This window comes from Prorops nasuta, unplaced genomic scaffold (assembly GCF_024137725.1).
Source record: "Prorops nasuta isolate Cenicafe-Biocafe unplaced genomic scaffold, Cenicafe_Pnas_1.2 PNAS00018, whole genome shotgun sequence".
Taxonomy (NCBI): Eukaryota; Metazoa; Arthropoda; class Insecta; order Hymenoptera; family Bethylidae; genus Prorops; species Prorops nasuta.
Genome location: NW_027116815.1, coordinates 4113948 through 4134941, shown reverse-complemented (window position 1 = coordinate 4134941; position 20994 = coordinate 4113948). Strand labels below are relative to the sequence as shown.

The window sequence follows — 20994 nt, the reverse complement described above, 5'->3', positions numbered from 1 at the left end:
GCTTAGAAATTACTTAAGACGAAGACCGAGCTTAGCACTGTATTGAAGGTTAAAGTGAGACAATACATCTTAGCTAAGACCGTGCTAACTGCTAAGCTTAACGGGATCCCTCAAGCCCTCTGTAGCCAACATTACGGAATGAAAAACGAGGGAGAATTGTCCAGCGCTATTTTTCAACCGATTTCAATGTTTTTGGGCTTATTGGAATCGTTAGGACTCGCCTTTCGTCATAAATAAAGCCGTATTTTCTAAAAAATGTAAAAAAATAAAATTGTTTAAAAATTCGCATTAATAATATTTAAACACAAAATAAATCGAAAAATCGGGCTTCTTTATGACGAGGTGCCAGACCTAACGATTCCAACAAGCCCAAAAAGATTGAAATCGGTTGAGAAATAGAGCCGTACCATTGTCCCGCGTTTCTGAGGTGGGCGAAAACCAAAAATTTGTAGGAAGGCAGCTAGGCTTCCGCCCCTCTCGTGGCTCACGCTAACGTGTTCCCCCACTCCAGCATCCAAACTTACTGCGAAGCTTTCCTCATATTTACGCTATTCCCCTATCTGTAGCTATACACATATAAATACTGTTAAAATAATGTTGAGAACATTTCATTTCGCCGATATAATGAAATTGCTAAAAATGCAATTATCATTTTGAAATAAAATTGTAGAAAAGGAGATTTCGTAATGCTTGAAATATAGGGCATACGGCGAAACGCGGGACAATGGTACAGTCGTATTTTTCAAAAGAATTTGATGAGACTAATAATAATTAAAGCCATTCTTCATGTAGATTGTCCTAAAGAGCTCGCATTTTCGATAAAGCTTATAGTTTTTCAGCTATGAACGATTGAAGTTGCACGGCGCACAAATACATATTTCTTCTCTCGCGTAGATCAGCTGTTGTGCACGTCCATCTTCAATCGTTCATAATTAGAAAACTATAAGCTTTATCGAAAATGCGAGCTCTTTAGGACAATCTACATGAAGAATGGCTTTAGTTATGACTAGTCTCATCAAATTCTATTGAGAAATACGCCTGTACCATTGTCCCGCGTTTTGCCGTAATTTCACCTCTTCAATCGTCCTGACTCGTTCATGCTGCAATTTATTTCGAGCAAAGTAAAAATGCATCAACAAGTTGGGTGGCATCATTGAATAGAGCGTGAAAAGGGGAGACGCTTTTATATTTTCATAATTTTGCAACGCTTCTTTTGGTCATTACAACGTGAACTGTAAAAAGATGCATACTCGAAGTAAATAAAATTAGCTTCCCCTCTCCCCTCTGCAGCTTGTTGCCTCGTCCAGCGTATGTACACCAGCATAGTAGGCCTACTTACATACGGGTGCGACTGTGTTAGTGACTCGTGATGTACTGTAAACAAACACACATTGCGTTTACCATGTATGTATGTGCGTCTTATTTTCAATCGCGAAATTGCCCTTCTAAATTTATTGCATTGCACCTTCTACGACAAGCTTTATAAGATTAAGAAATACTCATAGCAGCATGTACATTATCGAGAACTTCTAATGTAATTTTTCAATGTGCAATCGTACTTTTATTTGTTCCGAAATAAATTGCAGAATGAACGAGTCAGGACGATTGAAGAGGTGAAATTACGGCAAAACGCGGGACAATGGTACAGGCGTATTTCTCAATATAATTTGATGAGACTAGTCATAACTAAAGCCATTCTTCATGTAGATTGTCCTAAAGAGCTCGCATTTTCGATAAAGCTTATAGTTTTCTAATTATGAACGATTGAAGATGGACGTGCACAACAGCTGATCTACGCGAGAGAAGAAATATGTATTTGTGCGCCGTGCAACTTCAATCGTTCATAGCTGAAAAACTATAAGCTTTATCGAAAATGCGAGCTCTTTAGGACAATCTACATGAAGAATGGCTTTAATTATTATTAGTCTCATCAAATTCTTTTGAAAAATACGACTGTACCATTGTCCCGCGTTTCGCCGTATGCCCTATATTTCAAGCATTACGAAATCTCCTTTTCTACAATTTTATTTCAAAATGATAATTGCATTTTTAGCAATTTCATTATATCGGCGAAATGAAATGTTCTCAACATTATTTTAACGGTATTTATATGTGTATAGCTACAGATAGGGGAATAGCGTAAATATGAGGAAAGCTTCGCAGTAAGTTTGGATGCTGGAGTGGGGGAACACGTTAGCGTGAGCCACGAGAGGGGCGGAAGCCTAGCTGCCTTCCTACAAATTTTTGGTTTTCGCCCACCTCAGAAACGCGGGACAATGGTACGGCTCTATTTCTCAACCGATTTCAATCTTTTTGGGCTTGTTGGAATCGTTAGGTCTGGCACCTCGTCATAAAGAAGCCCGATTTTTCGATTTATTTTGTGTTTAAATATTATTAATGCGAATTTTTAAACAATTTTATTTTTTTACATTTTTTAGAAAATACGGCTTTATTTATGACGAAAGGCGAGTCCTAACGATTCCAATAAGCCCAAAAACATTGAAATCGGTTGAAAAATAGCGCTGGACAATTCTCCCTCGTTTTTCATTCCGTAATGTTGGCTACAGAGGGCTTGAGGGATCCCGTTAAGTTTCGTTTATAAATTCGGGCCTTTCTTGCTGCATATATTTTTTACGCTTTTATTCTTTATGTATACCTTTTAGGCTCCCTCTGGTTTAAGTCCGTTAAACTTAAAGCCGAAATCAGACGATATTTTTTCTCGTGCTGGATTGCTTGCTGAATTTAGAATAATGACTGTTGATTGGATATTTGCATTATTATAACCAATCAGCTAACAATGTTTCAATTCCAGGAAGTAACCCAGCAAGTGAAGAAGCATCGTCTGATTAGTTAACAATTTAAGCCGAAATCAGAAGATGCTTTTTCTCGTGCTGGATTGCTTGCTGAATTGAAATATTGTTTGCTGATTGGTTATAATAATGCAAATATTCAATTAGCAGTCATCATTCTAAATTCAGCAAGCAATCCAGCACGAGAAAAAGCATCGTCTGATTTCGGCTTTAGAGCAACATTTGACTAATGAGAAACGCTCCGTGAGGCGGCCATCTGGCAGCGTTGTGCCAAAGTAGGGACTAGGGAGTATGGAATAGAGACGGAGAGGTCTATAGGCGTCCCGACTCCCGAGGGCCGAGGGCTGTCCCGGATCGCTCACACCAACACACCTCCGATCTCCAACAACGGCTTCACAAAAAAAATCATCTAAGAAGATGGCGGAAACGGAAGAATTGGAGGTGAGTGGACTGTTAAACCAGATTTACCGATTCGTACAATATTGGAACATTTTACAAAGAAATACCCTTTAAGCTTATGCAGCAATCTTTGTGCTATCAAGTTTTAAAATTTTAGTTGTCAATGTTTACAATAGATCATTGTGTTTGGCTGTGCATACGTGTATTTACTTCATATTTTTTTCCCAGTTATTTTTGTTTTTTTCTATTTAGAATTTATCCCCATTTTTCTGCCCTTGAAGATGAAATATTTTCTTGTTATTTGTATATTACACAATAAGTGACAGTATAAGAATATTGATGATCTTCAACATTAATATTACACATAACCATGAGTAACCTTAAATTTGTCTAAATATTATTTGCTGCACAAAAATTAAATGAGATTCTTTTTGCAAATTCCCCTATAGATATTAAAATTTGTTGAAAAATATTATTAATATTAGAAGTTTTCATATAAATTAAAGTTTAAAACAAAGAGCAAACAAATTAATTTCCTGTACCTTAATAATTAATTGCTTTAAAATATTAATCTTTTCAGAATATGGTATTAAGCTTTCGAGTGTCTGAGCTCCAGATGCTTTTGGGCTTTGCAGGTAGGAACAAATCAGGTCGGAAAACCGAGCTACAAACTCGAGCACTAGAATTACTACGTATTAGATCACATCCAGTACAGCTTAAAATTAGAGAATTATATAAAACTATACAGTAAGTTTGTTTATTAATATTTTCACATTTATGATTGATCGTACATTATTTAATAAAAATTGTATTTTTAGAGCAGATCAATTAGCCGCACATCAAATGTATGGTCAAACTGGAGGATCAACGGAGCCACCGATTGATCAAACCATGCATTCTAGAAATTATTATACAAGGTATAAAGATTATTAGTACAATAATATTAATTAATACAATAAATGTAATAAGATATGGAGATTATACCATATATATATATATATTATTTTAAGTATCATAAGCTAAATTATTGTAATGGATTAAATAATTTTTATTTAATTATAGACAAGCAATGGGTCAGCAGAAGGCTGTCCAAAATCCTGTAGCCACAGGAAAGGAGCTTACACCAGCTCATCAAGCTTCTTTACCTCAACAAACGCGTATAAATTCGGTATTTCCTTCATCAGGTTATACAAGCGTTACACCACAGGTAATATTTGTTGAAAATATGTAATGAAAAATATGTATTATGTTAAACTTTTCTTTTTTTAGAGAACTGCAAGTGCCAATTATCCATATTCATTTTCCCAAAAAGTATTGCCTCCACCTCTGCAATTACAACCAAGTCAGTACCCAGTGCATCCAGATGTTAGACTGAAAAAATTGCCATTTTTTGACTTAATGGCAGAATTATTAAAACCATCAAGTCTAATGCCTCAAGGGTCCATGAGGTTACAAGAAAATTCATTCATGTTCCATTTAACACCACAACAGTCAACTGATATAGCCAGCTCAAGAGATTGCAGAACGGGTAGTAAAATGGATTATACTGTTCAGGTCTGTTTAATATACTTTATAATTAAATATTTCATTAGAAGTTTTTTTTCTAACACACACTCACATCTATATTCTTATGTATAGGTTCAAATGCGTTTCTGTTTACAAGAGACATCCTGTGAGCAGGAAGATTATTTTCCTCCTAATATTTCAGTGAAAGTAAATGGAAAAATGTGTCCATTGCCGGTAATACAAATAAATGCAATTTATTTTTAAACTTAGTAAAATACTTCTAAATAATTACAAACTGTTTATGTTTAGAACCCGATTCCCACAAACAAACAAGGAGTGGAGCCAAAAAGGCCACCGAGGCCAGTGAATATTAGTCCATTAGTTAGGCTGTCACCGACAGTCGGAAATCAAATAAATGTCACGTGGTCAGCTGATTATGGCAGACGATATGCGATAGCTATTTATCTTGTTAAAAAATTAACAAGCACGGAATTATTAACACGGTTAAAAAATAGAGGAGCTCGTCATTCTGACTATACTAGAGGCTTAAGTAAGTTGGTTATTTTACAATGTAATTGAATAGCTACATCAAGACTTCTATCACATGTTTTGTTCTTTTACCCAGTTAAGGAGAAGTTGAACGAAGATGCGGATAGCGAAATAGCAACAACGTCGCTTCGTGTATCATTGGCTTGTCCTTTAGGAAAAATGCGAATGAGTACTCCATGCCGTGCGGCTACATGTTCACATTTACAATGTTTTGATGCTTCATTATTTTTACAAATGAACGAGCGTAAACCTACGTGGAGCTGTCCGGTTTGTGACAAACCAGCTTTATACGATAATTTAGTGATAGATGGTTATTTCCAAGAGGTCCTATATTCAAAGAAATTAATTCACGACGTAAATGAAATTCAATTACTGCAAGATGGTTCGTGGGAGAATTTAGTGTTAAAAAAGGAAAAGGATAAGGACAAGAGCGAAGCTAAAAGTCCAGACAATAGTCAGAATCGTAAGATTGATGTTGACACAGTTGATTTAGGTAAACATTATTATACATTAAATTCGTTTTACCTCAAATTTATTCTGTACATTATAAAATATGTTTATTTTTAGATGAATCAAATCCAACGCCAGCAACAAAAGAGAAAAAGCGCATGGTTGTCATAGATTTAATATCTGATAGTGATGATGATGACGAGGATTCATCACCTAGCCATAGTACGAAGAAATTGGCAAGTGGATCAACTAGTTCTCCAAAGAAAACACAGCCAAACAGTATCACTAGTACTAGCGATTCACCAGAGTTAATGATTATCGATTTAGAGTGAGATATTCCAATTGGTGTATATTTAATTTACAGAATGCACAAATGTTTGCGAATTTCCTTAAAACAACGATTTGATGATAGGAAATGGATTAGAGAACTATTGAGTTAAAGTAGGTATCTATGGAAATTACTCGATAGATGGGCGATTGGAAATTTGAAACCCTAACTCAATAATGTGCATATCATGTGCTTTAATATTTTAAATAAATAGATGTGGAAATTGATCATGAGGCATGTACGATTTCTTTTCTGTATCTAATGGCCCTCTATCAGTAATGTAGTCATAAGAAATTACGAAAGTCAGTGAAGACAACGGTGGAAGCAGTTAACCAAACGTAGGGATAGTCAGCTGAATGAGAGAAGGGGATAAGGCTCGTTGTACTATCACAAATTGGGTGTCCCATGTGTAACATAATAAGTAAAATTTTTAAAATCGTCATTTGCGAGTCGTGATTTTTCAGAATTTTGCTCACTTAGTTGTATATGAGTTACCTGATTTATGATCGTACAACGGGCCCTAAAAAGACGAGCATAGCTTCGTCCAAACTTATCACATATAATTTATTTTAATAATTACAGACAAATTAAAGCACTTATCGAGCACATTTTTTGGCGAAATTTTCAGTCTCACTCTTGATGACTATTATCCGTGGAATCCTAGTTTAATGTAACAATTGTCTCTTCTACTTTCTGTCCTCTAATCATTGTTATAAGGAAATACACGAATATTGGTACACTCTGTATATACTGTGGAAAGACTGATATAGTCTTTAGATATGTTGTGCAAATATTTTGTACAATAAAAGGGAGATTAAATGGGCAAAGCCTAGCCAGCGAAGAAGCGTTATTAATGTTTTAATGTTGTACGATAGCTATAATTTAACTTATGTGAACACAATTGACCAGAGATCAATAAATAATTACACTTAATAAATTCAGCATTTTCTTCACGTAGGCAGCACTACTAACTTTTATTTTGATCAATTATAATTAAACATTCTACATCTCGATGTAACACCATATGCTCGCTCTATTTTATAATAAACTGTTGTATTATTATTGCGAGCTAATAGATAAGATGGATGGGAATTGTTTAAATTAAAATATGGACATTCATTGGAATTAAGCTGCAAATGGTGTAAAAATGTTGTAACGCGTTATAGCTGTATTGCATTTAGCGATCACTCTTATTTACACTTTTTAAAATATTATCTGCCTTAAAACAGTCATTAAATCATGATATCTCTAAATTTATTTAGACAAACTGATAACAAAAATTGTTCTAAGTTAGGACGCCCAATCTTGCTATATAAGAGAAGTCAGTGTCTTGATGGTAGATATATATGTATGTACTTGACGTCCAGATACTGCCGTGTCTCTTGATCCTAAGTGAAACGTTTAACCGCTTGCGCTGGTAAAAAATTCCGAAATGCGTGTGCCAGAACGGTTCAATGTAATTCGCTGGGAGGCGTCACGTAGTGTTCGACGCCTTAGAAAAATCGGAAAAAGATAACGTATGGATTGATGATAAAATTACATGAAAATAAATACTAAATTTCATCTTAATAATCATGGAAAGTATAGTAGTTCTAGTAATAGTCTGGAAGCTGTAATGGCACAAGTCATTTTTTACATTCCTATATAGTTCCACTGAATTTTTTGTATTTCGCACACTTTACACCTTCATTTTGGATATCTTTATTGATTGTAGGTGAAATATTCGACAAAAACATTACAACGTATGTGGCACTTCTTTCCAGCACAAGTGGTTCATGTTTATAAATGTCACACAATAGAAAAATTTAAATTAAAGAATGTTATTTTAAGGAAAGTATACTTTTAATTGACTTTGTCCCATTTCACTCAGCTTATAACTGATATCGAAAAGCATGTAAATGAAGTAGCGGACTTGAATTTAAATTCTTTTATTTATTAATAAGATTTTAATAGTATATACAGTCCTGCTTCTCTACATTTTAACGAATAAAATTTTTTAAGAATTACAATCGTTGCTCGGCTTTAATCAATCAATATAAATAACAAGATTGCTTATAGGTTTGTCGAACAGGTTTCATTTGCGCTTTGATATGAGGTCAATAGAAAAAATTCAAAGATATTAAAGAAAAAAGTGCGTCTCTGTTTTATGATGTTGCTGCGGAGCTGACCAAAATGTGGTCCTCGTGACCAACGGGCTCTCGCGTATCGTATAAGCTAGGCGCTTGAAAAATGATTCCCAGGGTACCTCCTATGCAGGCTAATGTAAATATCCACAAGAAGAGCCTGTCCAGAACCATTGCTACAAATTTCCAATCTTCGATTACCTAGAAATTATTTGTGGAATCATAAAAATAGCATAGCCTACGTTCTCGTTATTCGTCAAAATAGTACATTATGGGCAATTACCTCGTTATCCTTATCCGCATCTTTAATGTGCTGAGCTATAAAGCGAACTCCTTTCAGCGCAGATATGACTTCTGGTGATAAGTGGCGTGGCATCGTGTTTTCGCTGTCAGTTACTGAGCAATGAATTCATCAATAAATGAATTACTTCTTAATTTTAATTATCGAAAAATGTACTATTTTCTTGTTATACCTGAAGCATGTGGCACGTGCCTGGCATCGTCGTCCCTTATATTCTTATACGTGGACGTAACGCTTTCAAATCCATCTGCACTATTCTTCAATTCCAAAGGATAATCGCTGCTGTAATAGAAAGACGAGAATCGATAGGTCCGATATCACAAAGGCAGAAATTTATATAGACTGGAGGTCCTATGGTACTAATAACATAGTAATTATATAACTGATAAATATTTTTCTTTGTAGTTAATTTTCTTGTATATATGCTTCTTTATTTGTTTTTGCGTAAAAAGTGCCGTGAGAACGGAATAAACGATGTAGAAGAGTCATCGATCTTCGTTAAAATCTTTCAAGTATCTTAGCGTTATAGGGCGTGTAGAACGTTAAGTAATTACCTGAAATCAATTTCGTTCGTGTATCCGCTATCCAGGAACGCATCGTCGTATTCCGGCGTGGAATACGGTGTTCGGCGCATCAGTAAAATTCTTGGCATCCAATTTAAGAATACCTTCCTCACCCACGGAGACATATTATGCGTAGACGGTGATCTATGGATTTAATACACTTTTTTATCAGTCCTTTAAGAAAGGCTTAGCTTTATTTTTCTATTTTGAGTCATTAGAAGTTGTTCGTACGTTACCTAAAATGTACGTTCAAAACGCACACCGTTATCCATATGGACAAAGTAACGAGGATCATCGTGAATAATAGGTATTTCCCTAAGAGTGGAATGGCCAGCGAGGTCGGAGGAATAATTTCGGCCAAAAGGAGGAAAAACACAGTGAGAGACAGTAGTATGGAAGAACACAGCGATACCTGTGTGACAATTAAAGTAGAGTATTTGACAGAGATTCTTTTTCGTTTGAACACCATTTCTCTGACTTTACCTTCTCGCCAGAATCACTTGGCAGATAAAATACCAACACGGTGAGAAATGTTATGCCCACGCAGGGAATGATCAGGTTCACAGTGTAGAACAGAGTTTTCCTTCTCATCGTTATGTTAAAGGTGATATCTGTCGAATTATCGATATTTAATTATATCTTTATAATTATATAATTGATTCGTATGCGTGTATTTGTTTTACCGGAATAAGGCTCTTCGCAACAAGGATAATACTCCTCGTTTCTAGACGCCGGTACCTCCAGTATGTCCCATTCGACGGACAGATAAAAATCGCTCAGATCTATTCCGATTGGTACAAAGTTGCTACCAGCTTCCTGCTTCATGTGCTTAAGGTCAACCTAGTGAAAAAGATTTTTAACAAAGCACATCTTCGAAACAGGCAAGAGCATTGGAAGATGCTTGCTTCTCATAAAAGATTTTTGTGAAAAGCGTCAAACCTGAGCTCCATTGTAGGTCCACGAACCAAATTTCATAATGCAAGATTGCTCGTCGAATGGAAAGTATTCCACGTTAATTTCGCAAGAAGATTTATAAATGGCTGGAGGTTTCCAATACACTTCGCCAGTATATTTTAACGTGGCTTTCGTCATTAACGTTACTTCGTAATTTCCATCAGCGCTGTTTATAAAAATAGATAAATAAAGAGATTTAAAAGAATTAGTGATTAAACACACACGAAGAAAATTTTATACTTGTTGTAGAGAACAATGTCTGGCAGCCAAATATTCTCGGAAGGCACGTATAGCATCTCAACGCCTCCATATTCTTCCGGCTCCCATTTCAATTTATAATCAAACCATTTCTAGATAACAGTTAATGTTTTTTTTTGAAGTAGTAATGCCTTTAACACAATGTTTAGTAAGATTATAAGATTATACCTGCTCTACCCAAACATTAGTGGTCATAACTTGATTTTTCAAATTCTGTAAAATTGAGAAAGGATTTGTAATCTTGTGGTGGAAATGTGATAAATGATAGGCGTGTACCATTTCTATCAGCTGTGATAATTTTAAACTGAGCCAGACTGTCAATGTTTCGGTATTATTAACGACTGGCCTAATGAGACGGTTGTAATTGGACAATAAATCATCGTAGAGTCGTTTTGTATCCGGATTAGCCTCGTAGGTTTTTAGTCCTGTGACGCCTAGAAAAAACAAACAAACAAAAAATCTAACGCTCTAAAACACAATGTATTAAAAGAAAACCCACGAGTAACGCGTATGTCGAATATAGCTGCATGCTGTGTTTTAAAATTGTCTGCATTTTTTCCTTTGGAATAAATAAAGAGCGACGCGAAGAAAAGCAAGAGCAGGTTAGCGATAAAGCGCTGAGGGCTTACCGTTTAGGGCGTTGATAAGATTATATAAAAAAAGGAGCAACGAGATCCTCATGTTCGTGTAAAAAATCAATTCCAGTTATAATGAGCACAGAAGGATGTTTGGCAGAAGAGCGATTACACTAATAGATACATATTTGGGTATAAAATTCGGCTTGTGCGAAGTATCACGTTGAAGGAAGACACGGGCTCAGCATCCCTCTACACGGCCACGGGGATCGATATAGCGTGCTGCTCTAACTCACTGGTATCGCATGTCCACCCCCACGAAGGCGCATGTCAAACTGCGTGCGCACTTTAACCAATTTTCTCCTTTTCCTTTCTTTTCTCTTCTTTTCTTTCTTCTTGTTATCAACAACCTAATTGAAGATCCGCAAATATTTTACGTAACGCGAAACCGTACGTCATTTCCCCGCACGAAAATGCTTCTTTCTTTTGCTTTTGAGGAAACTGAAAATACGTGCAGTATATATATAGAGAATAAAAAGAGTAAAACGCACAATAAGGAAGAATTGTTATAAATCCTAATAAAGAATAGGAAAATTTTTGAAAGGTACGGTTATTCGAGGGTGTGAGTCCGATAGCATTATAGGATGACGTATGCACAGGTATTTTGCAATTGGCGTCAGGTTGGCGAGTTGACAGTGATCGGTGGAGATGCAAACTGACTGCAGAATTATATGAATAAAGTATGCAGAGCGTTGCTCGGATAGCAGGGGGTGGGCAAAGATAGCGAAGCACTCTCGGCTCAAGCAACTCGAGCTCGCTGCAAGGAAGACGAGGATCTTTTCTCTTTGAGAGTTTCCGCCGGCGCGTTGCCGGCGACTGTCGTCTTATCCTATATGGCCTAGCTGCAATTTATTCGTCCCCGGCACTTGCGAATTCCCCCTCCCTCTTTATTTTTGGCAAGCGATAGGTAATAAGAGGCCGTGTATCTCCTGCACTGCCAAATTCCCGATATTTCTCTCAGTTTCTGATCCAAATGCACACCCTGGCCCGCACAGCAGCAGTGTATAGCAGAGAGCAGCGCGTCGACCGACCGACCGACCGACCGACCGACCTCTCTCGTCATCACACGGCGTATCCATCCCTCTGAGCGCCATGCGAGTAAAGTCGACCGAGTAACACGAATACGAAGGCGAAAAGGAATTTTGGCAAGGATCTCGAGGCGTAAAAGCTTCTTTCTCGGCATGCTAACATTCAAATTATTCACACGACGTGTTTCGCTGCTTTTGAAATACTCCTTCGTAGATATATATAGTAAATAGTAAGCGTACTGCGTTGACCCTTGACCCTCTATATCCCCGGCAAACTTTCCTCGCCCTAATGTATACCGTGCTTCGTCCTCCCGATGCTTGTTCCTTCAATGTTATATATATATATATATATATACTTTGTAAAGCATAGAAAGTCCTTCGATCCTGCATTAACCTGATTTTGCAGCAGCAGGGTGTTTCCTTTTTCCCGATGACCTCTTCTTCAAGGTCCTCGGCCCTCGGCGACCGGGTCGCGCGAGGGGATCGTTTAGCTCGAGCAGGCGAACTGTATACATTAAGGCTGTGTTTGTGCTTTCTATTAAGCTAATCAGGGCCGTGACTTGGAATACGGTGAGTGGATGCTGAGGGAGCCTGGCAAGGTGCGAAGCGAACTACCCTCTGCAATTTCTAACCCGAGTCGGATATCTTCCGCAGTTCTGACGCCCCCTCTCGCGCCTGCAACGAGTTCTCAAGCTCAAACTCTGCCAAATAGATGGAATCGCAAGCAGTAACGCAATAACTCTCCCCGTAGCGATCCTCTCTAATACCTATACAACTTTTGCCTCATCGTCTCGATCGAAGAAATCTTCCTCGTTCACGCAACTCTGTAAACGATTGATACTCACGCGTGATATATCCTATATATATATATATATATATATGTATACGGCAAAAGACAAAAAGCTTTTCTGTGTTTCGCAGAGGAGAAAATATTACGTTCCTCTATGGTTTACATGTATATATACATACGTATTTATAAATGTATGTGCATTTGAATGAGCGCGTACGAGTATAATACCGGAAATGAGGAAAAACAGAAGTTGGGTGGAAAAAATGCGTCTGTTAAATTGGAGACTAAATGGAGGTAGCGCGAGCAAACTACATTTTCCTACTAACGAAAAGTATATACATATATATATATATATATATATACACATTTGTATAAGTAAACATAGAATAACAAAAGTAGGATTACAGTTAGATTATTACGCGCGACGCGTGGAAATTTTGAAACATTACCTTTTATCGTATCGTATTTGATTTTAAAGGATTTCCCGTGCTGCTCCATCCGATCCAGCAAATATATTTGGTAAAATACGACGGCAAAATTGAGCTTTGGCTATATATATATATATATATATATATATAATTGTATAAAAAGAGTAGAGTATACACGTAGCGAGCTTTTTCAAGCGGCTTTCGTTCGTCCAGCGTGCATTATATAAAGGTTTTTCAGTGGTAAGTCCGACAAATTAGTTAGGAGGAATGGTCCACGAGGAGATAAAACTGTGATGAACGAAGGGGATTCCCCGAGTTGGATAGGTCTGCAGCAATGTATTTGACGGAACGGGGCAGCGGTACAGGCCATTAATCCAAGTACTCCCGATGTCATTATTTTTATGACGTACTCCGATTGAATTCAACGGATTCTGCATTGTTAAACCACGCCTCATTGTAAGCCAGTTCCAATTTGCGGTAATATATTTTATCCTTCGTTCCTCTCGCGCGCAGAGAGTACTCTTTTAAAATCAAAATAAATAATTAGCTTGCGATCGTCGCAATCTTTTTTCCAATCATCCTGTTCAAACAGTATATATTCTATACACGAGCTATATGTTCTCTTAATTAGGGCTGATTATATGATAAAAAGAAACTGTGTATGCACGTTGAAATATTAAATTACTGCTGATAGAGAGAGAGAGAGAGAGAGATTTGTCGAGCAACGCGCTGCTTCGCGGCGATGGGTAAAAGCTTGGGAGTTCTGGGAGAGAAAGTCGCATTGATCTTGGTTGAAAGATCGACGACTGTTCGCAAATAGCCGGTTAAAAGCGTTAAAGAGACCGCCGCGGGACTCCGAGCGATTCCCACTCCGACAGGACAACTTTGTCCCCGGTCTCTCCCCATTTCCTGGGGGAGTAATGGGAAAGACGAACGCGGCGGTAGGGGAGGGGGGAGGGTCGAGGACGAGAAGTCGGCGGTGCAGCAGAGTATCGATCGATCGTCTTGATCGACCACCGCGCGCCGCTTGGTTAAATCTTTTCCGCTTCGAGGTCGGCTGATCAACGCCGGTGATAACACCGATCTTAGTAATGTAGCTGTCAGCTCGTTTAATTAAGGAATCTTAAGAGTATTGCTGCGCTGTCTCCTCGTCTCGATTCCCTAGCTCCCTTTGCTTTATCCCAACCCCATCGGGTGCGTCTACCCTATATATAGCTATATAGCTTCTCGCGATGGGAAAGATAAAATAGGACCAGCTAAAGAGTGGGTCCACGGAGCAGCTTGCCTGTGTCGGAATGACTGCCTTTCCTCTCGTCCGATCGACTAAATGAAAATTATGTCCGGAACCTCTTCATTCGTGCTTCGCAGTATCATCGATCGGCCAATATAATATAGTTATACGTACACGTATGCACTTGATACCGCGCGAGTTCTTTAAAGACGATACTCTCGTCCCGTCACATGCACACGCGTCTACATTATCATAGCTTGATTATTATTATACTTTCGATATTGCCTTTATACAGGACTAGAGGGTAAGTGGGAAAACTCTTGATTTTACAGGCCCTTGAGAAGCAACCAATCTCGATAGAGAAATAAATGAACGACAGAGATTCGTAGAACGTTTACGGGAGGAAGACGATGCTGGCATAAAATTTGTATGAACGATCAGTGGTTTTGTTCGAGGTGCAGGGTAGCTGGCTATTTAATTAAGGAATAATCCTAAGAGGGTCGTTTCAGGCCCGATGGACAATCCGATAAAAAGAGGCTGGAGTTTCGTCCTTCGGAGATAAGCTATAGCCACTGGAGACTTCCTCTATATCCCCTTAATCTTCGGGCATTATCAATTACAAGCGTCGTTTCTTCATCAATTACAAGGACTATATATCCTATGGAGAAAAGAAACCGTGACGAAATCCTATATCTGTACAAGACTCCTCACAGCTCTCGAATCTCGATCGACCCTTCCGTTACTTATATATATATATATATATATAATATAACCGAGGAACGATTTTATAATGTGAAACATTAGTCGGATAAGTCTTGACGTCTTTAAGATTGATCGTTACACCTTATATTTACGTGACCATCATCTTCTCCGTCCGTATAGATATATAGCATAGACAGGCTACGTATACCCAGCAGGAAAAACTCAAGCTGTAATCTTGGTGAAAAAGACTCTGAAGCAGACTAGCTCCCTGCACACAATTAAGCTGTTTCTCGTGCAGGAGGAAGATGGAGAGAGAGAGAGAGAGAGAGAGTTACGTAAAGTGGAGTGATTGAAAAAGTTGGCGATGGTCTCGCAGAAAATTTATTTAAATAGATATCGCCTTTTGATGGAGGAGGAGAGTGATTAAAATGGATTCTTGGTGATATAGGTGTATATATCGACGGCGGTATTAATATTCATTGGCTGGTCGTTCGTTCGGTCGGTGGAAGTTTGAAGTAAGGGAGTGGTGGACGGCTCATTAGTCGGTGAAAGGCTCTCGCAGGTAGCAGCCAGCGAGCGGCAAAAGCGATGAGAAATCGCTGGCCCTGCCAAGCTGCTCCGCTAGATGACCGATGGTCTTTCGGCGGCAAATTCAAGCAGAAACGCCCGCGATCAACGATCAAACATCCTCTTAATTCCCTGTACAGTTTACCAGCCGTATATACCTCAAACATCTCGCACTCACGACCTACTCCCAAAAATATCCTTCCCCATTACTCATACGCCTATTATTTATCCAAAATGAGCCTTCGTCACTCCTCACATTTATCAGCATTTGCATAATTGCCAGCTTTTACTCCATCAGATATACCATATTTACTCGCGGCTTTCCTAAAACCTATATGTAAGGTGCTTCTTAATCTTATAGCGAAATATATATATATATATATATAAATGCGAAAATGCGACTGCAACGAGCGCGAGTCAACGATATTTTATAATTTAGGTACGTTGGCCAATGAGATAATGTCAGTGGCTCGAAGAAAATGGTATCAGCGCTGCGCGTGAATATAATATTCTCCGAATGATTTGCGAGGTCCGATTCGTAGATTGGTGATGAAAACGGAGTAGAGGGGGGGGGGGGGGATTTCGTGGAATCGCGGCAAATCGTCGTCGACTAATGATCGAGATAACCAAGTGAGAATAAAATATGTTAATGGAGGAAGAGGCGGCACCTATATAACTTCATTATTACATGACAAGCGCACTATCCCCGACGATATCGTCATATTTTTCCAAGCTTAATAACCGCACTGACCGTTAAAATCTCCGGAACGTGTCCAGAGTTTCTACCATTCTGCTCGCCGCAGCAGCCTCAAATTTCATCTCGCTTCGGATTAGTCCGTCGACTTTTTAATAGGAACCTGTCCAAATAAATCTCTGTTTCTTCTTTTTTTTTATCGATTTTATTCGATTAGCCTTATCGCGTCTCCATAATAAACAACGTATCCGCGCTGATTATAGACTCGCACGAGTATATCCATCAGCTCCTCCAAATGGAGGCCGCGGCTGATGTTTTTTTCCATCCGGTCATCCAAGCCTAATTTCATTTTAATGTCTCTCGATAATTATACCGACATGGCGGATGCTTTCTATCAATCGTTAGTTTATTAGGCAATCTGGTTAACTCGATCGGTATATATGTGTATTTTATTGAGCGTGTTCTGAAAAAGCAAAAGAGCGGTATATATATATATATATATATATATAAGTTGTCGCCTCTCTTAACCGCGAGGCCATGCAATTCTCCCTGCGAAGAGGTGTTTCATTGAAAAGAGGGCTCCTACTGCTGCTGTTACCGTTGCGTAGCTATATAGGTAAATGGCCGATACAATACTGGACGATCGGTCCATAATAGCAATTTCTTTGCAATTCGGGTTTGGCGGTAAAAACGTGCAGTCGCAGTACCGGGGAGAGGAGGAGATGGGGAGGGGAGGCGAAGAGGGGTAAAAAAAAGTCAAACGGAAGATGGGTGCGAAGAGGAAGCGGAGAAGAAAAAAGTGAAGCGAATTGTAGAGGGGGCGAAAGGAAGAAGGAAGGATTAACGACGCGGTGGCGGGGGGGGGGGGGGGGAGGAGAGCGAGAAGCGCAGCAGGAACAAAAGATACACCTTGGCGCTTTTAGTTTATGCCAGCGAGAAATTTTCCCGTGCAGCCCTTTGCCTTTCAACATCCAGTTTTCACGTTTTCTCCTTTCTTTTCAACTAACTCTCTCGCCCCCTTTGTCTCGCCCGATGCTTTAATCTTTCTTTCTCCGTTTCTTCGCGCGTTTCTTTTCACCGGCCCATATTTATCTATCCCTGCACCTTCCGCGCGCACGTTTATCTCTTTTCTTTGCAACTGTACTCCGTCATCGCGTGCCACTCATCCGCGAGCTTCTGCCGCTAGCTTCCCGGCAAAAGTAAACAGACTCGAAAATTTATCGACCGAAATAAACTGTAATCCGCGAAAAGTAATATTTTCACAATTATGAAAGAGGGGAGAATCTCGTCTATAAAGGAGGAGTGTGCTCGGGGCGAGTTTTCGAATTCCCTTTGTTATACGGCGCGGCTGCGGCGTCGCTCGCAGCAATGTCCGTTCCTGGAAAGCGATCAGTGCAGGACTGTTTGAGAAAAGGATGCTGGATCGCCTGGATTTCCTAGCAGCTTCTACACCCGCTCGCTCTCTACGGCAGCGCGCGAGATCATCGCTTTTAACGCTACCCCCCCCCCCCCCCCAACAGCACTCCCTTTTGTTCCGTCCTTTTCTGCAGCTATTTGCCCTACACACGATTGAGAAAAGGGGCGTTTGTCGGTTCGCTGCCATACACGGTGTTGCTTAAAATAACAGGTTACAGTCTATTTTATTACAAATACGCGTGTCGAGCTTTGCTTTAACTTTGGTATGGGCTGTACGTCGCAGCTCGTACTACACTTGTAACCCGTAATCATCGTTAGCATCTATTCCGACGCGTATTCCAGCGTCGCGGTTCTCCTTGCTTACTTTGCTTGGCCAACTGTGTTTTGTGTTTGCCGCAGGCTAACCAGCCTATTACAAGAATCCCCGGCCCGTATCCCCCGTACCTTCCCCTCCACTCTCTCATCATTACCGAAGAATCTCGCAACAATAAATACACGCTACCGCCTTCAAGCCTGGGCCACACCCCGCCCTCCATCACCTCGCTCATTCGCTACCCGTAACGCTCTCCTTTTAACCCTTACACCTTTAATTGCAGCTCTTTCCACTTTTCCCTTTTTTATCGGTTAACATCATCCCCGATAGGCTTATTACTCTTGTTTATCCCCTTTGCAAAATTAGCGTATTCCCGCTCTTTTCCCCACTCCTTCGTTTTATCAAACAAGAGAAATACATTATCGACACGTTTTACAGCCGGTAAAGCGTTTTACATTTGTCACGCGTAATATTATTAGCCACTTTTTGCCCCTTTTCTCGAGATTTATTCGCGAGGCATATATCCAGTATTTTTTTTATTCCTCTCTCTCTCTATATATATATATATTCCTTCCTTATCTTAATCGCACAGGTGAAGTATGTATCCGCGAAGGATACCTACGCGATAGACTCGATTGGACATATTTATAACTCTCCAAGTTTATCCCTTTCTCTCTCTCTCAATACAGATTTATAATCAATTTCAATTTTTACCCAAGGCTATCGCTGCTATTCAGAACCAGTTCTATGATTTTCACCTCCACACCTGTATATATATATATATATATATATATATATATACCAATCGTTTGGTAGCATGGATGTCGTATATATATAAGCTCTGACAGGGACTGCGTGGCCCATGGGCAAATCATTTTCGAAAGACCATTCGGAAGAATTTGAGAAAATAGTTGGCAGATATTGGAACGATCAGTCGATAGAAATTTGCGCGGGAATCGTTCATGTATATATCTATACGCATTCTGTCGATTGTGTTTTGAAATTGGTTATAGAAATCGTGGTGTGCGCAGCCCTCACCCCTCCCTCCCCCTTTGCCCGGGACAGAGATACGCGCTGCTTTAGTATCGTGATTCAAGGAGAAAATGACGAGGGGGAGTAGAGGGAGGATCGATCGATCGATACTACAATTGGGTGAGTGACAGATATTGTTGGGGAGGGGGGAGGAAATGAGTTGGCCGAAAGATTGGAAAGGTGCCATCGCTTAGAGGTTTGATCGGTCATTATTTAGCGCTGCCAAATTGCAGATTGGAATGAAGTTTGAAGAGCGACGGTGGTGGTGGTGGTAGTGGCACGGCGTGGTCGTTAATTATGACGTCACTCAAACTCGGCCCATAGGGCAAAAGGCTGATCTTCCTGTTGCGCAAATGGGATGGCCGGTTATGGGAGAGGGAAAGGCGGACAATAGCAGAGCGCGACCGGCAAAATATCAGGTACTGTTTGATCTGCCTCGCCATTTGCTCAAATGGTGCGAAATTCAACAAAGCTGCTGAAGCCGCTGGCAATGCCGCTAACGGGTCTGCTACCCCCGACCACCGTCAACCTCAAACCCCGGAGTTTCAACCTCGAATATATACTCGACTCTTGACTCCTCACCCGGGGATTCGGAAGCCGAGGGGAGAGGGGGAGGGGTGGCCCCACACCCTCTCCCTTTTTATCCACCATTCACGCTCTACTTTTCACCCAGTATACCCAGTGACAACGCTGCTGCCTCTTTTAAAGTCCCTCAAATTCTATTTATCCTCCCGCACACAGACGCTCGCCATTCGACCTTGCCACGCACACGAGTATACACGCAAACTCTCTCTCTCTCTCTCTCTCTCTCTCTCTCTATCCTCCCCCCTCCCTCCCGAACCTTTATTCGCAATAGTGCCTGCACCAGTTTCCATTTTATCTCCCAGCGTTTGATTCAAGCTCCACGCGGAATTTTCCGCGAAATATGAGAACTGCTCTCTATAATCGCCATTGATCCCGTTTCGATCCTTATTCCTATATATATAGTACATTCGACACACTGATCGCTGACACCCTCTTTTTTTTTTGGTTCAAACCTGAAACCAGCATTCTTTTTCAATAGCACCGCTCGCTTTTTCATTATTGTCCACGAATTCTTCCGGTGCTTTTATATTCTTGGCTTTTTCTTAGGCAGCTGACATTTAAAAGATGATTTTAGCAGTGCAAGTCGAGAGGAAAGTTTCCAGAGGATTTCGCCGGCGGAGGGAAAATTCTTATGCGCGGGGGGTGCTTTCAGAGCGAGACCATAACTATAGTATCGCTCCTATTGATTTTAGGTGCTCCGTCCTCTTCAGCAGCGAATTTGCGGAAAACTAGTTTTCCAGAAGGTGAATCGACTGTTTGCTGTAATTTAAAAGCATGGCACACAAGCCCAGGGGACTACGTAATGCGGATGTTCTCTCACAAAGAGGAAGCAGCTTCATCACTTCTATATAACAGTGCATGCATGTGCACCTCTATACTATTAAATATATACCTATACGTATTTTGCATTGTATTATTTATCGGATTGCCGTCCATCGTCCACTATCTATACCTATATATATATATATATATATATATGTAGATATAGATACATAGCGTTAAATTGCCGGCTGGAAAAGTCTCGCTCGGCTCTTGGAGGCAATTAGTCGTGCAGGATAGAGTTTTCGCGATGCGGGCGCCCACGTTATTTTTGGCCAAAGTTGCCGGTAGAAACTGTGTGTTATACCATATAGTATACAGCATCTAGGTAAGTAGTTGGGCAAGTTGGGAGGTAGCCGGAGGTTTCGGGCCAACAATAATTCCCCTCCCCCTTCCCTCTTTACTCGGAGGCAGACAGGAGCCCTCTCTCAGGCAGGCACAGGAGCCTCACTGTGGCAGCCACCACCGAGCGTCGAGCGAGTAGCGAGGGAAGTAAAGAGCGAACGAGCAAAA

General features: G+C 39.9%; 2 protein-coding genes across 3 annotated transcripts; one reads left to right on the top strand and one right to left on the bottom strand.

Moving 5' to 3' along the window:
• The first annotated feature begins 2996 nt into the window (after nucleotides 1-2996).
• On the top strand, nucleotides 2997-6269 carry Su(var)2-10 (E3 SUMO-protein ligase Su(var)2-10). The gene is made up of 9 exons (XM_066738293.1): nucleotides 2997-3251; nucleotides 3790-3956; nucleotides 4028-4126; nucleotides 4272-4416; nucleotides 4479-4763; nucleotides 4848-4949; nucleotides 5025-5265; nucleotides 5341-5757; nucleotides 5832-6269. The coding sequence occupies exons 1-9, from the start codon at nucleotides 3228-3230 to the stop codon at nucleotides 6044-6046; spliced, it is 1695 nt and encodes a 564-aa protein (XP_066594390.1). The 5' UTR covers nucleotides 2997-3227; the 3' UTR covers nucleotides 6047-6269.
• A 152-nt stretch (nucleotides 6270-6421) lies between these two features.
• On the bottom strand, nucleotides 6422-11669 carry nAChRbeta2 (nicotinic acetylcholine receptor beta2). 2 transcript variants are annotated; one of them, XM_066738301.1, is made up of 12 exons: nucleotides 10871-11669; nucleotides 10518-10675; nucleotides 10410-10454; nucleotides 10224-10333; nucleotides 9969-10149; nucleotides 9713-9869; nucleotides 9513-9640; nucleotides 9266-9441; nucleotides 9021-9173; nucleotides 8639-8748; nucleotides 8449-8561; nucleotides 6422-8366 (listed from the first exon to the last, which is right to left on the bottom strand). In XM_066738301.1, exons 1-12 carry the CDS (start codon nucleotides 10920-10922, stop codon nucleotides 8187-8189), a joined length of 1563 nt encoding a protein of 520 aa, XP_066594398.1. In that variant the 5' UTR covers nucleotides 10923-11669; the 3' UTR covers nucleotides 6422-8186. The 2 variants fall into 2 exon arrangements, with proteins under 2 accessions (XP_066594398.1, XP_066594399.1); XM_066738302.1 differs by lacking the exon at nucleotides 10871-11669 and adding an exon at nucleotides 10741-10856.
• Nucleotides 11670-20994: the final 9325 nt, after the last annotated feature.

Bases quoted from the DNA above. Each gene is read 5' to 3' on its own strand.
- nAChRbeta2 (XM_066738301.1), bottom strand. From the start codon at position 10,922: ATGAGGATCTCGTTGCTCCTTTTTTTATATAATCTTATCAACGCCCTA. The intron at 10,334-10,409 runs GTATAATCTTAT...ACTGTTATCTAG, and splicing joins CTAATGTTTGGGTAGAGCAG to AAATGGTTTGATTATAAATT. The intron at 9,442-9,512 runs GTAAAGTCAGAG...ATTGTCACACAG, and splicing joins CAAGTGATTCTGGCGAGAAG to GTATCGCTGTGTTCTTCCAT.